General features: G+C 38.8%; 1 protein-coding gene across 1 annotated transcript in view; it reads left to right on the top strand.

Annotated features, from left to right (window-relative positions):
• Positions 1 to 17,899, top strand: part of KCNT2 (potassium sodium-activated channel subfamily T member 2) — a 296,278-nt gene that overhangs the window by 233,958 nt on the left and 44,421 nt on the right. Inside the window, exon 24 of the mRNA XM_054037517.1 lies at positions 10,185 to 10,296. Within this exon, the coding sequence (XP_053893492.1) occupies positions 10,185 to 10,296 (112 nt within the window). The remainder of the gene's footprint in view (positions 1 to 10,184; positions 10,297 to 17,899) is intronic.

Genomic DNA, 17,899 nt, shown 5'->3' with positions numbered 1-17,899 from the left:
TGGTGATTAATAACATGGAGAAAGGGGTTTCCAATGCCAGGGTTTATACCTTTAAAGCCTTCCGTCCCTTACATTCTCCAGGGGGTGAGTCAGTTCTGCAAAGCTGACCACCTTTTTGCAGCAGTTGGACCTTGTTTCTTCCCCACTGTCATAAAGCACTACTGACTTCCTCTAGCAAGCCTGGACAACACCCTTCTCCCTTTAGGTGCAGTGCGGTCATTTACTCAGTTTTCTGTTGAGGAGGTGTTGGGGCAGGATTTAGAGTTAGAGGGTTATTTTTTGTTCTATTTTGAGACCATATTAGTTGGCATTGTGTCTGCTTAGCTGTATTAATTTACAGTATATGGTTTTTAAAACAGTGTAAGTGTGCCCACTAATAGCAATGGACACCTTACAAATTCTATTCTATATAGGCATTTATAGAATATGCTCATGACTGTAGTATCCTAGTGCCTTAGAATAGCGCATTAAGCAACATGACTACATCCTCACTGTGTTCGTTCTCATCTCATCCCCAGACAAAAAGCATATGCAGTTGAGTGTCTTGTTTTGATAGGCTTTGAGAACATTTTAAAATTAAATATACCTGTTGCTATGTGTATGTTAGAGAGGCAAGGTCAAAAAAATATATGCCTTGCATATGAAGTGGAAAGTGGTGATGTTTCCTTAGTTCTGAGAGAACTCATTCCACAGTTTTAGCCCATCCCCGGAGAAAGTTCTCTCTCCCATACAGATGGGCTTTACTATTATTGTTCTGAGTAGTGAAGTTGTTGACCGCTGTCTTCATCCTGGATGGTCTTTTAGGTATCCTAGACCTAGGCCATGGAGATCTTTGAAGATAAGGACAGAGACCTTGAACTTAATTGGAAATTCTGTGGGAAGCCAGTGTAGAGAGCAGAGGACATGGGTCATGTGCTCATGGTAGCCTGTGCTGCTGAGATGTCCTGCAGTGTTTTGTACCAGTTGGATTTTTCTAAGTGCTGAAGGCATCTTGCCCAGGTGTATCACGTTGCTGTGATCCAGACAAGAGGCAACGAATGCATGAATAAATGCACCAGGTCTTTGTCTACTAGGGTGGGGAAGAGTCTCTTAGCCAAGCAGAGATGATAGAAAGCATTACACATGGCTGTTGCTATGTGATTTAAGGGCCTGACTGTGATTTAACAATCTTTCTGGAGTCAGAGGCAGTAATTATGACTGTGTTACATCTCTCCCCTTGAGTCCTCCTCTTAGTCCAGAGGAAAAGGGGTCTGCTACTAATGTAACTCGTTAGCAGATTATTTCTGCTTCCACATCACCTCAGCTCTGGCTGTCCCTGCCCACTCCTCACTCACTGGTATGGGATGAGCAATAGTGACTCCCTGGAGACTGTTTTCATTCTTATGATGTGATCCACAATTTAGGTTGCCTGTGCATGGACTTAATGAGGTGCCTTATGCTCCTTTACTCCCCTGCGCAGGCATTTAGAGCCACAGACAATCTTACCTGAACATTAATCAGATTAATAGTTGCACAGTACTTTCCCTATAATTCCACTAGAGGGCAGACGTAATTTATACACAGATTTACAGTCCAAAGAATAGTTTTTAAATTGACTCACTAGGAACAGTCATTTTGCGTAACCTGATGATGGTCTAAATCCAGCTCTTCCAGGGACCCAATAACTTGCTTTCACATTCAGTTATGTATATCCAGTCATTAAATCAGGTGTTAATCCTCCCTTTACAGTTGACTTTACGTATTATATTGCTAATATTCACATTTAAATACCTGCCTGATATAAGAAGCTAATACAAGAAAATCCTCTACCAGCAAATCCTTTGATAATTATGCATTGCATGGTCCAGAATTAATGTAGGAATAAGGAACCAGGGTTTAAAGAGGAGATTTTTTTTTAAAGGAAATTAAAAATGAATCTCTCCGGTTGCCTTGATTTGTACAACTTTAGGATTGCATCAACAAATTTGTTTTAATATATTTCTACACAACCTAACACACAAGTGTAGAGGTTAATTCTGAGGATTGTGGGTGTGATTTATTTAGCAAATGCTAGCATTTAGTTAGCAATCTATTCCACCATTGTGTAATGCAGGCAGACACTGTTTGGTAACACTGCACAGCTCAAAACTTGTATGTCGGTCTGTGAACCAGAAAACCAGGGAGCTACAGAGTCAATGTATGCTCATCATCCTGAATAAAACATCCCTTGTGTGTTTTCTATACCCAATCACTGTCCCTTCTCAACCACAGAAGAAAGTACAATGTAGACAACTTGTCATTGCCCAGCAAATTTTAGATTTTTCTCAAATCTGACCACCCCATTTTGCTTTAAATGATCACCACACTCAGTCAGATATTCACATGACAAAACTTGAAGCTGGTAGACCCATAAAATGTAGACAAACTTTAAGACAACATGCTGAAAAAAATCCTTAAACAAATATGCACAATTGAATTTAAATGTTTGATTATTTTATTGTAAAAATATGTCAAATTCACACAAAATTTCACAAATAACTTGGTTTCCATCTATTTGTATATTCCCATCCCCATTTTAAAATGAGCGTTTGTAACAGTCACATTTAAAAAGCTGAGAGAGATTAGTGATTCCAGTGATGTTTCCCATTTCAAGAATACAAAATACTTTGCAAACTAAAAATGGAAGAAAATGTTAAAGGTTGACCATTTATATCCATAAGCCTACTTCATTTCTGTAGGAAAGACTTCACTCTTGTAGGGTACACCAGCTTTTTAGCCAAAGTTTGGCAGTCCTTAGTCAGGCAAAGCTCCCATTGGACTCAGTTGAACTTTGGTTTAGAGAATGTTCAAGAAAATCTAAGAGCAGCGATGTGAGTGTAGTTCATGTTTGAGGCTGAACACCCTACAATCCCGATAGCTGACCCAGTTAAACAAAGGCAAACATGGCCCTATGTACATAAACTAAACACTTCATCAGGGAACCCGTCAAGTGCAGGAGAGGTAAGTGTCCAACAGAACATCCCCAATGACCACATAATAGGAAAGAGACACGACAATAGCAGACTAAATCAATTGATAATGGGCCCAGATGTATATTTCTGAGATCAAAGAGTAGCAGTTAAAATATTTCAGGAATAGTGGAAGTTGATCTATTGACAGCACCACTGATCAAACCCTGAATTACTATTATTTGAATGAAGGAGAAGAGAATGTTGTGATGAGCATTTTCTCCTAGATCTGAAATGGGAAGATCACCTATGTCTTCCTACTGATACTTGTGGAACCCAAGTTCTGGCTGAGAACTGAAGAGATAAGGGTTCCATGATCCTAACAAACACCCTGGCTGAAACAAACATGGTTCTTAACTTTTTAGCTATGACACTGGGTGATCACATCACTTTAAGAGTCTGGACTCATTTGGCAACATAGAACTAGACATCCCAAGATCTAGTTCTTCCTATTGACATGGTGCTTGAGGTTGGAAATTGAGAGATGTTTCTCAATATGTATCAAGTTCTTACCTACCGGGAACGAACAACAAAAAGACATACAGTTGCAAGTAGAAAAGTTTTTGTGGCCTGTTGTGAAAAGTCACACATGGATCCTATTGCGTGTCCCACATAAAAACTGTTTGATCATTATCCTTTCCAGATCCTGAATTCAGACAATTTCCCTTACCCAGTCCATTTAGCACCCTTTCATAAACATGTTGAAGAAAGACCAGTTACTCTGTAGCCCTATCAGCAGGTTCACAAAGGGATAGATGCATTTTAATCCCTCCCCACTGAAGTGTCCTGCATTATGGGATCTTTAATATAGTCCTAACTGAGTTGTTGATTATTCTGTTCACTTGTATTGAACCCATTCAGAGCTTGTGAACTCAGGTTTCTCATTTAGGAGGTAGTTTACTTGGTGGTTGTGACTTCAAAGAGACAAAGCTTCCAGCCCCAATGACAAATCTATTTTATACTATTTTTGAAGAGTTTTAGTGGTTGCTATAGACTTGCACATCTTTCCTTCCAAAAAGTGGTGACTGAGGTCCACGCCATGATGTTTATGCTAGCATTATTCTTAAAATCTCCAAAGATTGCACTACTGCTAGCCCAGTTCTCATACAGACAGGCTGCATCCACTAATATTTTTACCACAAGGTTGTCTAATATTTCGTAGAAAAGGTCTGTGATGATGGGATGGTAGCAACTGGTCTACACTAGTGCTCCCAACACACCTAGCATTAGCAGAGGTACTACACTGGTATTGCAACAATAGAGGACATTAAGAAACATTTATTTAGACAAAATCTTAGTCATTGATCTTGCTGAATGTTTAGCCTTTCCTTGCATTCCCATTCCAGTGAATCCCTTCTCCACAAACCTGACATGAAAAGGCCCCTAGGATACACTGTGCTGAAGCATTCAGAAAATGTATCCAGGTTTTTATTTCATTTGACAGTAACTCATTAGTTCAGCTGGTTTCAAGAGAACCATGTCTAAAATGGCTGCCTGATTGCATCTATCGCTGTTACAGCCTGGCAACACTCAAACTTGAAATTCATGTCAAGGTCCATTCTGAGAGAGGCAGATTTGCTACAGCAGCTAGTTTCCAATCTGTGCAGTACAGGAGACTTGTAAAGCAGCCATAATATCTTTGCTGTACACATTTGACAAACACACACTATTGTTCAGATTCAGCCTCCAGAGAGGAGCCCACCTATTAATGTTACAGACTTATTTCCGAGCTACAGAGGCTTAGACCATCCAACCCTCAATATATGATTTGTTATGCACTAGACAACCTCCTTCCAGGGCTGAATATTCTGTGACTTTCTAAACACTTTCCTCTGTAACTGGATATTGTATTGGAGTATTTTCACCTCCTCCTTGCAAAGAACTGATAATTGGAGCAACAGGGTTAAGTACTTCAGCAAGGGTAGCATGAGATGGACCTAAAACGGTCAAGTACCTTACAGCTTTAGAGCTATAGGAGCACATTAAATCTCACCAGAGGACCTAAAAATAATCCATTCAGATTTAAATGTTCAGATAACCATAAAGTTATCCTGTATTTATAAACAATCCATAGAATGTATAGCTCAATTCATACAGGAAAACAGATAGAATTTTAATCAATCCACATGTTCCTTATTCCATGTGACAATGGTTAAAAAGAAACCCCACAGGAGTTGCTTTCTACCAAAACTGAACAAGAAAGTTAGCATAAGGAAAACAGTAATATTCCTCACGTTTTTCACGTCCTGATTCATCACAGAGCTAACTCCCACTCGAAAGACTGCTTGACTTCCTGAAGTTAAAGAGTATACATATCCCAACACCTCATTCTCTGGATTTAAGAATGGGAACCCAAATGCATTTGTTATTTTCATCATAAATACTTACAGTATGCTGTATATCCTGTAACATCACAGTGAACAACTTCTCAGTTATTAACTCCTTTTCAACAGGAAAGCAAAACTACTTAATGTATGGGAGTATAAATTCCAAATATTTTATTTTGTGCAGAAGTGAAATAAAATGGTAAAATAAAGAATCCAGGGGGAAAATACATGCTTATATCACTAGAAGAGTTTTTTTCCACCTTGTCTATTAAATGGCCAGGTTCAGCTTTGCATTCCTTAGAATATATTAATCTTAATCTTGTTTTTGTTAATTACAACAGCTGTTTTTGCTCACCAGGCAACTGTTAACCAAAAGGACTTCATGACTGAGTCAACTTGGGAGAAACAACATTTAATACTAATGAATCACTGGCATTAAGGGGTAGGGGAAGTGAAACAGCCATTGCCATTTGGAATTGGCTGAATTTGAGGGCAATTAAGACAGACAAATATGCACACTTCAGATGACTATAATAGTGGTGCAATATATTGGTGATTTTTTTTAAAAAAAAGAACATTTGAGGAGAATTACTTCAGGTATATTTATCCAAGTAATTTTTCCCTTGATGACAGACTGCTTTATTTTGAAGTCTGAGTTTGTTTGGGAACACATGAATATTTGGGAAAGATCAGAGGAGAAATGAGAAATCAGGGTTTGAGCAACTGCAAAGGAGTGCTGAATTGGTCATTGCCCAGCAATAAAAATAATTAGTTAATAACAAGAGAGTTTATGGTCCTGACAACATATCCCTTTGCAAATTTCCATCCCACCTCAGAAGTTTCTTTTTTGGTTAGTCATGTTTGCATCCTCACTCATTTCAAGCCTTGTAAATAAGAACATGGAACATAGAAACATATGACTTTAAACATGAACAGTGGATAACATGGAAATAAAAGCCATTTTCAAAAGTGACGAGTGATTTTGAGTGCCTCCATTTGGGACACCTAAAAAAAGTCTGAGTACCTGAACTCGGGAGGGGAGGGGGGGAGGAATCAGGCCTTCAGGATCTCAACTTGGGCATCCAAAAAAATGGAGGCACTCAAAATCATGAGTCATTTCCAAAAATCTTGATCTTATGCAATGTATACACAGAGTGTCCCATTTAGTCTAGTTTATGAAGTTTTACAAAATGACATCACATAGAATCATAGAATATCAGGGTTGGAAGGGACCAATTCAGATTGAACATTTTGCCTTCACAACTGGCAGACTTAGATGAAAATAGGTTACATCTGATGTTTGGGGCCTTGTTTTTGTTTGTTTGTTTGTTTAAAGATTTCTTGGACTGATAATGGAGAAAAGTACCTAATGCAGTATTTAGATTTTACATGTATTTACTTTACATGTATTTCCTGAACCATGTCTTTTCTTTGCAAGGTTAATTTTCATGTCATTTTTCTATTGTGCACTACTTGCATAATATCTTTGCATAACAAATAGCTCACCATTCCACAAGAACAGGACATTTAGAAACAGAAGTTGCCTCCATTGAGACACAGAAGGACTAAATGATACAAAGAAAGGAATAGTAATAATTGCTCTTAAAATGCATCCTGAAATTTAAAAAAAATGCTGTATTCAAGAGCCACCCTCAACGTCTGTCTCATAGGCTTAAGCATTACCTAAATCTATAGGCCAGCCCACGATAATGACGATTTTCACCACTGTAGACTTTGTGTCAACTTCAACAATGAAATTTCCTCTCTAAAAAAAAAATCATAATTACCCGAAAAGACCAATTTTTCATTTACATTTTTGTTCCTATACTCTATGTTCCTTGTAAAATATCACTGGGTACTGATGAAATAAAGCATCATTCCTCACCTATTTTATGGGACCCCCTCAACAACTAGAGTGCAGTAGAGCATCTGGTGGCTTTGAGAGGTAGATTAATCTCTCAGACACTGATATTTCTTTTCATATAATACGACAATCCAGAGAGTATGCCTGCTTGCCCTAGAATGTGCACTGTAGCATGCAGTCAGACATGATGGGAGCAGTTTTATGGCATCAAAAGGCTAGAATTAAGAATACTAGCATCAATAGACTCTTTGAACATTATTCTTGCTTTATGTTATGAAACCAGTCAGTTGCTAAGTAGCAGTTGAATGATTTTCAAAGTAGCTCTCTTTGACTTCAGTGGGTGTTGTGGGTGTTCAGCAGTGCTATAAGAATCAGGCCAGAAGCCTATAAAAAGCTGCTTATTTGTTGGTTGGGTTTGGGAAAACCCAAACCAGTACGGTTCATATCTGGCTCCCAGTTTACCTGAGTTCCTAGGGGATGGTGATAGTGGGTTTGAAAGCTGTTACAGTTCCCTATTACTAGATGGAAAAAAGGAAACCACCACCAATTCATCTTGTAAAAGTATAGTCTACTTTAAATTCTATTTAAAATAATTTCAAAGCTCTACTAAATAAGAATGATCTATACTGCAAACAGGATTTTTAAAAGTTCTACTTTTCAAAAAGAGCTTGGGAGTTCTAGCCTATGTCTAACTCCTTTAATCTCCTTTGTTAAATCCCATCCTGGATGCCTTAGTGCAAGTCCAGGCACAGCTGCAGGTACATCCCTGGATGTGTTCTGAAATTTCAGCTATATATGTATTGACATTCACTGGAATTAGACACCTAACCACATCTACAAATACACGATGAAGAGGAAAGATGGTTTTGTGGTCAAGGCAATGGACAAACATGAGAACTGCATTCTATTCTCAGCATTACAACAGGCTCCTTGTGTTACTTAACTTGGAGAAGTCACTTTTGTTCCCATTTTCCAGTTCATTAACTGAAAACTAAGAATAATAATATTCCCTTCTTCCAACTCTTGGGAGGTCTTGTATTTACACTGTCATCTCGTTGAGGCCTGGGCTCTTTCTATGTGATTGTGCAGCACCTAGCACAGTACAGCCCTCTTCTCAGTTGGGGCCTCAAGGTGCTAATCTATTACAAACAACAAGAAGGCAGCCCTATAACCCCTGACCATTAGAAGTTCAGTTCTCCCAGGTTAATGCAGTTTACAATCAGTTTCTATCTATATGTTAAACACTTCTACATTAAGTACTAAAAATGGGCCAAAAAGTCTTGAATGAGACAGAATGGAACACTTCAATTTTCTCATATCTCAGCCACATTTTCTATTTAGTAGAAACCGGATAGTGTTAGTATTTTGGAGACCATTGAAAACTGCACTTTGAAATTGAGAGAAACTGTGCCCCTTGCCCTCCCCACCTCTGGCACTTGGCTTTAGAGTATATCCAGAAATTTCCCAGGTAGACAGCTTCTACTGATAATACATATGTAGCAAGGTGCTTAGAAGCACCTATGGGATACATCCAACACAGGATTAAGCTATCAGGTGCTTTTTTTTTTTTTTTTTTTTTTTTTAAAGCATGTGTTCAGGCTAGTGGTCATGTGATATACTTCTCCAGTGAGCAGGACACACAAGTGAAGGACAAACACAGGAATGATTTTAAGCAGCCCACTGCACCTTAATATAAAGTTCAACATTGGAGAGAAGCTCTATCCACCCATCTCCCCATACCAGGCATTTAGGTGGATCAAGTATGGGGTTTACAGGACACATCATATAGCCCATAACTTAAGGTAGGCTCTCCACTGCTTTCCCCTAGCATTCATCTTGCTCTGCTAAATCTTCTGTCCCCTCCTCAGTGTGGAAGGTGAGAATGTACCAAGAGGGACCCCAGTCTGAAGGGACTTCAGGTGGGCTGTTTCCTTATAAGTTTGAGATCCACCAGCCAAATCCCAAATGTCTCTTATTTTCTGGTTGTGACAAACTAACTTAATGCAATTCCTAAGTTCTATGTCCATTTAACCTGTGTCTCCATGATTCTATGAGGAAGGCAAAAAACCCACTAGATCACAGTCAATTTGGCCCCAATAGGGAAAAACAAAATCCATGCTGATCCCTTAAATAGGCAAGCAGGTAAACCCACAGCAACCTAAACACAGCTTCTTTACTCCATAACTATGGGGAGGCAGGATTCAGCTAATAATGGGACAAGAGGCTTGAGAAACACTAGGCCAGGGTTTAAATAAATTATTGTAGTCTCCTTGGCTGGCCAATGGGCAGCAGAGCACTTGAAGGAGGGGGCCTAGCCCTCTATACTCTTTTTCCTTTATCCTAGAGCTGCCCGGCACTTTGCAGCTCCAATCCAGCATCCGATCCATTAACTCAATGGATAGCAATGTACATGCCTTTTAGATATGTGTATATATCTCAAGTCCAACTCTGTGGGCACATCTGATTTACTCAGCAATTTTAGTCACTGCTTTCTGAGCAAGTGTTAATTTCAGCTTTACATTAATAAGTACATTGAGAGTTTGTATGGTCTGCAGACATTTACACAACAACTAAGTAGAGAAATCATGGATGAATAATTGAGTATAACCCTATTTTTAATTTACTGTAGTTTACATACAAGGATGACTTCCAATGAAGGTGTTGTCATCTTTAAATGTTTCCTGGGTTTCCTCTCTTTTCATATAGACTTGTGTCATAGTAGAGATTACGTGTCAGCTGAAATGCTCTAGCAATTGCAGTAAATGTTTATTTTGTTAATATTTGTAAGTTCCACTTTTGAAAATACATTTGCTTCCCCCGAGTCAATGGAGAATCTTTTGTGCAGCATTCCTTGCTATTAGTTATGAATATTCTTGTGTCAAAAGCCAGAATTATCTTGCACTTAATTATAAATATGGAGGTACAGATAAGTTTTGCATTATGCTGTACCTTAACAATGAATTATGATCACTGGAGATGTAACTGTAACATTTCTTTAAAACATAGGTTATTTTCAAGTCTAAGCATAATCACAGAACTAACTCACCCAGCCAATATGAGATTCATGCAGTTCAGAGCCAAAGACTGCTACTCTCTTGCGCTATCAAAGCTGGAAAAGGTAAGGATACGTGCTTTTTATAACTGGGTTAAAGATTACATCAACTTGTCTTATCCCTTATTGGTTTTGTGGTAGGCTAGTCAGAACAGATCAAAACAGCCTTGTAGTTGTAGGCATACCAGAAAACCTTTTTCTAAAGTCTACCTGAACTTTAATCTTAAATTTGCTTTCTATCTAGTTTCATTAACTTTACAAAACCTAATTTTAGAAGTATTTGATTTATAGGCTGACACTGATATTGTTCGAGGAAACATTAATTGTACCTGTTTAAAAAATACCATCCAGTATTCTAAGAGATTATTAGACAAGTAATGTGGAAAACATTTAAAGTGACTTGAAACACTTGAAATATATACACTTGCTTTAATATGCATACATGTACTCGAATAACGATAATAAAATATATAGTGCTCCAAGTCAATTTAGTGAGACTATAATTCCATATTCTTTTGACCCCGGGGTTCTCAAACTTGATTATACCGTGACCCCCTTCTGACAACAAATATTACTACATGACCCCCAGAGGGGGGACTAAAGTCTAAGACCACCCAAGGCCCATCGCCCCAGGTGAGGGAGCCAAAGACAAATTCCAAGGGCTTCAGCCCCTGGCAGGGAGTCTGTATCTTGAAGCCCTCTGGCTTTGGCCCTGGGCAGTGGGGCTTGGCTTCAGCTTCGGCCTCATCCCCAAGCCCAGCAAGGCTAATGCCAGCCCTGGCAACCCCATTAAAATAGAGTCGCAACCCACTTTGGGGTCCTGACGCACACTTTGAGAACTGCTGTGATAATCAATTGCAAAATCTTGGTATCTGTATTTTGCGTTTGCTTTATTTTTTTGTAAAAGTTACCCTTTTCTCAGGACCAGTCTCCCAGGGGAAAAATATAAAAAAGCTACAATATTTATCTTCAGTTTTGTTTAGGGCTTGTATCTGGTGAACATGGGGAAGAGGGAGGTTTAGACAGAGAAATTCTGGGTTGCTCAGAACAGCATTTGATCAATGGCTAGGCCAACTCTCTGCTGAGTCCTGTAGAAAGTATTTTGTGCAGCAAGTATTCGGTGGAGCTGAGCAAATAATTCATACTGACTGATTTATTTGGCTAATTTAGCTTCTTTGTGTTCAGTTGTCTGTGATCAGTTTGTAATTCTCAAATTTGCTATTTAAGAAGATTCACAAAATAATTTCTGTAAATAATTCTTATCTGTAGATTTCTGAGAAATGTTATCATCTTTTGTATTGTGATAGCACCTAAGAGCCTCAGTAATGGACCAGGACCCTATTGTACCAAGTGCTGTCCCCACCCGAAAGAGCTTAATATTTTATATTCTAGTCATGCGATGATAGTTCTGATTGGACAGGTCACCTGGTATTTCTATTCTGTGATCATACAGCAAAAATCATGGAATTAAACTTCTGGTTGTATGAATTTGCATTTATGAGTTCAAAATTCATTTTCTTTAAATATTTGCAATATTCACTTAAATTTTGCTGCTTCCTTCAACACTAACACAATTAACTAATAGGATTCAAATAGTTCTTATATGCAAGCAATCTGCACGAATCAAAACTTCAGTCACTCACTCAGATACATCCTTGTGCATGACAGGGAACTGCAAAATCTAAGATTATGTATTAGGAGGGTCAAGATAGTCTGCCACCCTCAGTTATGTCAATACCAAGAATGAGACCATAAGCTCTTCTGGTCAGGAACTAAAACTAATGCTTGGGTGAGTCCCCTAACGAGTTATTGACCACTGGCCCCTGCATGAGTTATTAATAGAATGATAACCTCAATAGCTGAAAAGTGATACAGTACACTAAAGCCTATGTTATACTGATGTGTTCATGCCAAGATGCAAAATTCCAGAAAGGTATCTTCAGATATATTGAAAGCCACGAGGCAGGTACTCACAATGCTGGGAGGTTCTTGAATTTCAAAGAGTTTCATATTATGGCAACAGTTTAATTGTTAAGACTAGCTCCATTTATTTTTCCACTCTATATTTCTTTTCCTTTGGATCCATGTTAGCTATTCATCGCTCTTTGATTAGTGGGCTTTGTTTATTCATTTGTTCCCCATTTTGTTCAATTTCTCTCCTTTCAATTTGTGTTATGCTGCCTCCTTAGAGCATTTCTGTCACCTACAAAGGAGGTTTGCAGCTGTGATTCTCATATACTAGCTCTTTCCCAGTGGTTTCTGCAAGAGTAAAGCAAGATTGGCTAGAATCATGCACTACTAGTATATCTGTATTGCCATATTAGAGCACGGAGTCAATAGCTGGAAATCCCTCAGGGATGCATTTGCATATAGTTTTGTTCTTTGGTGCCCTAGAACCTATAGAAAACTCTGGGCATACTCCAAGATTACAACACATAGCTTGGTGAAAAAGGATACTTACTAGAAAAGTCATTACTACTCTTGATTTACATTTGAAGTGCTTCTGCAGTAGTTCAGTGGGGCTAAAAACCTAGCTCAACTGAAATCAGGAGTCTTTTCTGTCTCACATGAAAAAGAAGGTCGCTGAAATGTATTAGAAAATTCAGGCTATTGTGCTGAAACATTTGATTAATTTACATGCACATGCAAACAGTTGTGAATAAAAGTTGGATACTGAACAGCAATTTAATTAACTTCCTGTCCTAACTCTTACAACATAACACATGAGATAAATTGTCTCATAAAAATAACATTTCTTGCTTCGTGGTTGAAGATGCCTACAGTTGATGCTATTTCCCATTCATTTTACTTTTAACAGTCACAATGGAGCATTTCACAGGTGGTGTTGTAGTTCATTAGACTTTTCAGAACTCCCTTTTGCAAAATGAAATGCAATTAAAACTTGAGTGAAAGTGATCTTATATGGTCAAACACTCAGCTGTTTGCTATTCCTGGGCTAAGTTCTCCATTTTCAGATAGACTTCAAAGGCTGGGTAGTTGCCTTCAGCTAATGCCTATATACACACATGCAAAATTGACTTCATGGCTTAATGGGCTGCAGAAGCAAGAAATCTGATTTGCAGGAGAACTCCATCTGCTGTTGCAGCTGCAACTTTCATTGCTTTAAAAAAAAACAAACAAAAAAACCCCCACAATAACCAAACAATCACAGTTGGCATCAGACAAGGCAAGAGCCTTTTGGCTGGGAGAAAATAAAACAGATGATGAAATATGTTTAAACCATATGCCGGGAATCAAATCCTATCTCATCTGATTGTCCTCAAACAGGAAAAAGCAAAGCAGCCATTTTACAGAATCCTTACGAGGACAAATCTTGAAACAAGGGGTAGGAAAGACTTAATTGATGTTTACATCCTAGTTTCTGGTGATTTCCTGCTAAACAAACTGAATTTATTTGCTAAAGAATTTTATACTTACTGATTAATAGGCAATGCATATTTTCCTTTAATCAGAGAGCCAGTACTATTTTAAAATGTATAGGATCATATGTAACCAGCAGATACGCCACTCTTCTCTTTTATCATAAGAAACAAACTGAAATTGGTTTTGAGAGCTAAAAATCTACAGGGGAGAGCTCTGAATGTTTGACCTGACTTTTATAAAGAGGTGTTTTTTTTCCCCCAATCTCATTTGAAATGGGGCATATTTCCTCCATTATTTTTTACTACTGTTTGAGTTATAAACGCAGATAATTATATCTGAAATAACATGAGCCAGCCAGTTAGTTTGCAGTAGTGACATATGGGCTGTTTAAAATATCCAAATATGATTAAAGCTGCATCTGTACTTTGGTGTCAATTCATTAGCTTCAATGGAGCTGAAATTATATTCATCAGCTGAGAATCTGACCCTATATTTTAAGCTCATCTCTGTAGAAGAGTTTATCTTTGAATACTTCTCTCTTCCTCTTCATTGCTTTGTATCTTAGAACAAGTTATAAACTTTATTGCTGTCCTTCCCTGTGATTTGTATCCTATAAAAAGTTCCCATTTTCTCCCTTCCCACCTTTCCCATGCTAAAGGTTGTTATGTCTCCATTATGAAGGGTTGAAATCTAAACTGATTTTAATATTAGGAATTCAGTAAAATGCAAATATATACTCCCCAAAGATTATAAATATGAGACAACCCTTCTGAATACTATTTTTCTGGGTTCCGGATCAGTTTCAAATGCAACATGAGCAGTTACCAAGGTTGTCAAAACAGAAAGGACACTTTACTGTTCCTCTTAATATGCCAGTCATTCTGTCAATCCTATAAACTTTTGTATAGCCCCACAGCTATGCCCCCTTCCAGGTTCTTGCACCTTCCTCAGAAGCATGGGGTACTTGCCATTGTTGGAGTCAGGTTACTGTGCTAGATGGATAAATGGTCTGATCAGATGGAGATTTTAACATTGGAGAAGGGTGCATGCCTCAAAGTCTGGAGCCATCCCTACATCTCTCTATGCCACTGGGTAAGTCTGAACTGGAGATGCTACAATTTCCAGCTTGATTAGACAGACCCACACTAGCTCTAAGAGAGCTAGCATGCTAAAAATAGCAATGTAGCCATGGCAGGGCAGGAGGGGCTAGCTGCCAGAGTACATACCTATAATCTTGGATGGGCTATTACTCTGGGCAGCTAGTCCCTCCCACCGCCATGGCTGCACCTCTATTTTTAGGGCAGGTGTACACTACCCGCCTGAATGGGCGGGTAGAAATCGATCTCTCGGGGATCGAATTAGCGCGTCTCGTCGGGATGCGACAATCCATCCCTGAATCGACGCTTCTACTCCACCAGCGGAGGTAGGAGTAAGCGCCGTCGACGGGGGAGCCGCGGAGGTCGATTTGCCGCCGTCCTCACAGTGGGGTAAGTCGGCTCCGATACATCGAATTCAGCTACGCTATTCGCGTAGCTGAATTTGCGTATCTTAAATCGACCTCCCCCCCCCCCCCGTAGTGTGGATGTAGCCTTAGTGAACTAGCTCAGCCAGAGCTAGTGCAGGACTGGAAATTACACCTTCCCTCTACAGTGTAGACATACTCACTGACACAAGGGTCAGCACAGCTCCTTTAACACCATACTAAACAATACTTAAAGAATAATGTCATGACATGACAGAGAGATGGAAGGGATTTTGTCCAAATATAAAGACAGGAGGAACACAAAAAACTGAGAAGTAAAATGTCAAAGAACAAACACTGACTTTCTGGAAGGGAAGCATTGCTGAAGGGTAAGGAAAAGCTGATGGGCATGACCCACTGTTAGGGAAGCTTCCTAGCTCACAACGTAAAATACCTAGAGAAAATAGTGATTAAGTATTTCCATAGTGAGAGAATATACTGATGAATTGTTTCTCTTCTTATAAAAAAGTGTCTAACAAAGATTCAGAACTTCCTAGCCTTGAGCACAGAGCCACTGACAGGAGACATGCATGTGGAGGAGACAACTGAAGGCACATTGAACTTGATCCATTAGGAACTCTGCATTTTAACACACAACTTACAGATCGATGAGTATTTGTAGTTATACAAACCACTCTCATCCCAGGCTCTTTTCTCATGCCCTTAGATGAACAATGCTTTTTTCATAAATATTTACATTATCCCCTTTCCCATGAAGTAATTCCAAAAGTGTCATTGGAAAAGCTGCTGGGCACCACACTTATTATGAAGTAACTGCTGGTGGCACTCGGATATCTTTCTGGCTTCTACAGCAGCAGAATTCTCTGGAAAGCCCATGAGCCTGAACATAAAGCATATCCTAGGCAAGATATGCCTGAGTGAGTATTTTATTACTCACAAATCTTTTAAGCAAAAGTAAAGAAAAGCAAGCCCGTAATAAGAGGCAGAATAGAGCTGGAATATGAAGGATTTAAAAATAAAGAGGAAAAAAAACATACCTACAGTCCCCCTTCCCTATTTACAAGCACCTGTTTTGAAATAAGCTGGGCAGGAATACCAAAGATCCTCTCCTACCTCTTTTCAAAATTTAAGCATCAGCCAAAAAATATTCCCAAAACATGGCATCTCTTCCCTCCCATCCCACCTTTTTGCCACCAAAACAGAATCCTCTACAAATTATACTGAGCAGACGGAAGGGTACATTTTATTCCTTACATTTGTTTTCTGATAGGCCATTGAGTCCAGAGCTCATTTGCTTTGTAATATTTATGGCATAAATCTGAAAAGCTTAATATAGTTTATATAATTTAATTTCATGAAGATTAAATACCTATATCAAAATAGTAAATGAAAAACAATCTTACACTTTAAGCACACACCTATAAGATTTATTTCATACAAAATGAATATGAAATCTCTTCAACTCTATTCCACTATACTAAAGATGGATATCTAGCAGCATGATCAAATCTATGGGCCTGATCCTCAAAACAATTACGTGAGTAGCCCTTATTCTTATGACTAATCTCACTTACCTCAATGATATGATTTGTGAATGGAAGGACTGCTAATGTAAATTTGCAGTATTAGGCCCTATATATTTAATCAGAAACATGCAGCTACTAAAAACGCTTTAGTAGTGTTAAAAAGTGAAGTATCTGAAAATAAATAATTATCATGAATACATTACAGAAGGAGCGGATAGAGATGTTCCTGAGAGCAATTTTAGTAATGATTAGGCCCAAACAGTAAATGCTTCCAATCCTAGCCAAAACCCAAGCCACATCAAAAGTAGTTTTTGTATGTGAGATTGGGTCACTGTCTTTTTTTCAGTGTTGGAATTTTCAGCTCACACGCTCTATTTAGTTCTAATTCTCTTTTTATCCTTAGACTCAAGTCACAAATTAATATATCAAAAAAGGTAAAATATTAGAAGTAAACCTGAACCACAAAGGCTAGATTCAAACTTCCCAGAAATCTGGAAGTACTCAAGATATTGTGTTTTTAGTTCATGCCTGTTATTTAATAGTAACTAAGTATATGACTGGTATTTCAAAAAGTGCTGAGATGTGGCTTGAATACTTCTATTGAGTTAATGGGAAGCCTTCCACTGATTTCAGTGAGAACACTTGGCCAACGCTAAGTGTGTAGAAAAATGGGGTCCTCATGCCTGGGTATAGTGTAGCAGGCTTATTTTCTCTCTAATGCCCCTGTCGATGGTTGATCTTGTCCTACAGTGAATTCTCTTCTTTCAACTGAGTGCTCCTGTGAGGTCATGCTTTTGTCCCTATCTCTTTTGGAGTAACAAAGTCCAATGTCCTTACAAAAAAGTATTTGATCACAACTCTGGGCCCCCTAATCCTCATATTTTTCTCTCAGAGGCTATCAGCACTCCTTATCCCCCTCTCAGAGGCTTTACACCATCTTCCCCAGTAGCTAGTAGGGGAACCCAGACACCCCTACCATACTGGATTTTAGTCCAGGGAGCCTATACCCAGCAGCCAAGGTCTGCACCATCAGACTCATTGCTTCCACCTCCCTGGACTTCTTCCTGCCATACCCCATCAGCAGGATTCTCTCATAGTTTCTAACTTTACCCTTTTCTCATGGCCAGGACTCCCATCCAGAATTCTCCCAACAAATTCCATTTGTATTTGTACCTGTACCCAAACTACAGGTACAAATATAAATCCATTTTTGTCCTCCTCAGGTTTGATCTTTCATTCCTTTCTGTTCTTCTATTGAACATCTCCCAGGGCTCTC

Source organism: Malaclemys terrapin, chromosome 8, assembly GCF_027887155.1.
Source record: "Malaclemys terrapin pileata isolate rMalTer1 chromosome 8, rMalTer1.hap1, whole genome shotgun sequence".
In the NCBI taxonomy this organism is placed as follows: domain Eukaryota; kingdom Metazoa; phylum Chordata; order Testudines; family Emydidae; genus Malaclemys; species Malaclemys terrapin.
Note: the sequence above shows the minus strand (reverse complement) of the source record. Positions and strands in the feature narration are given on the sequence as shown.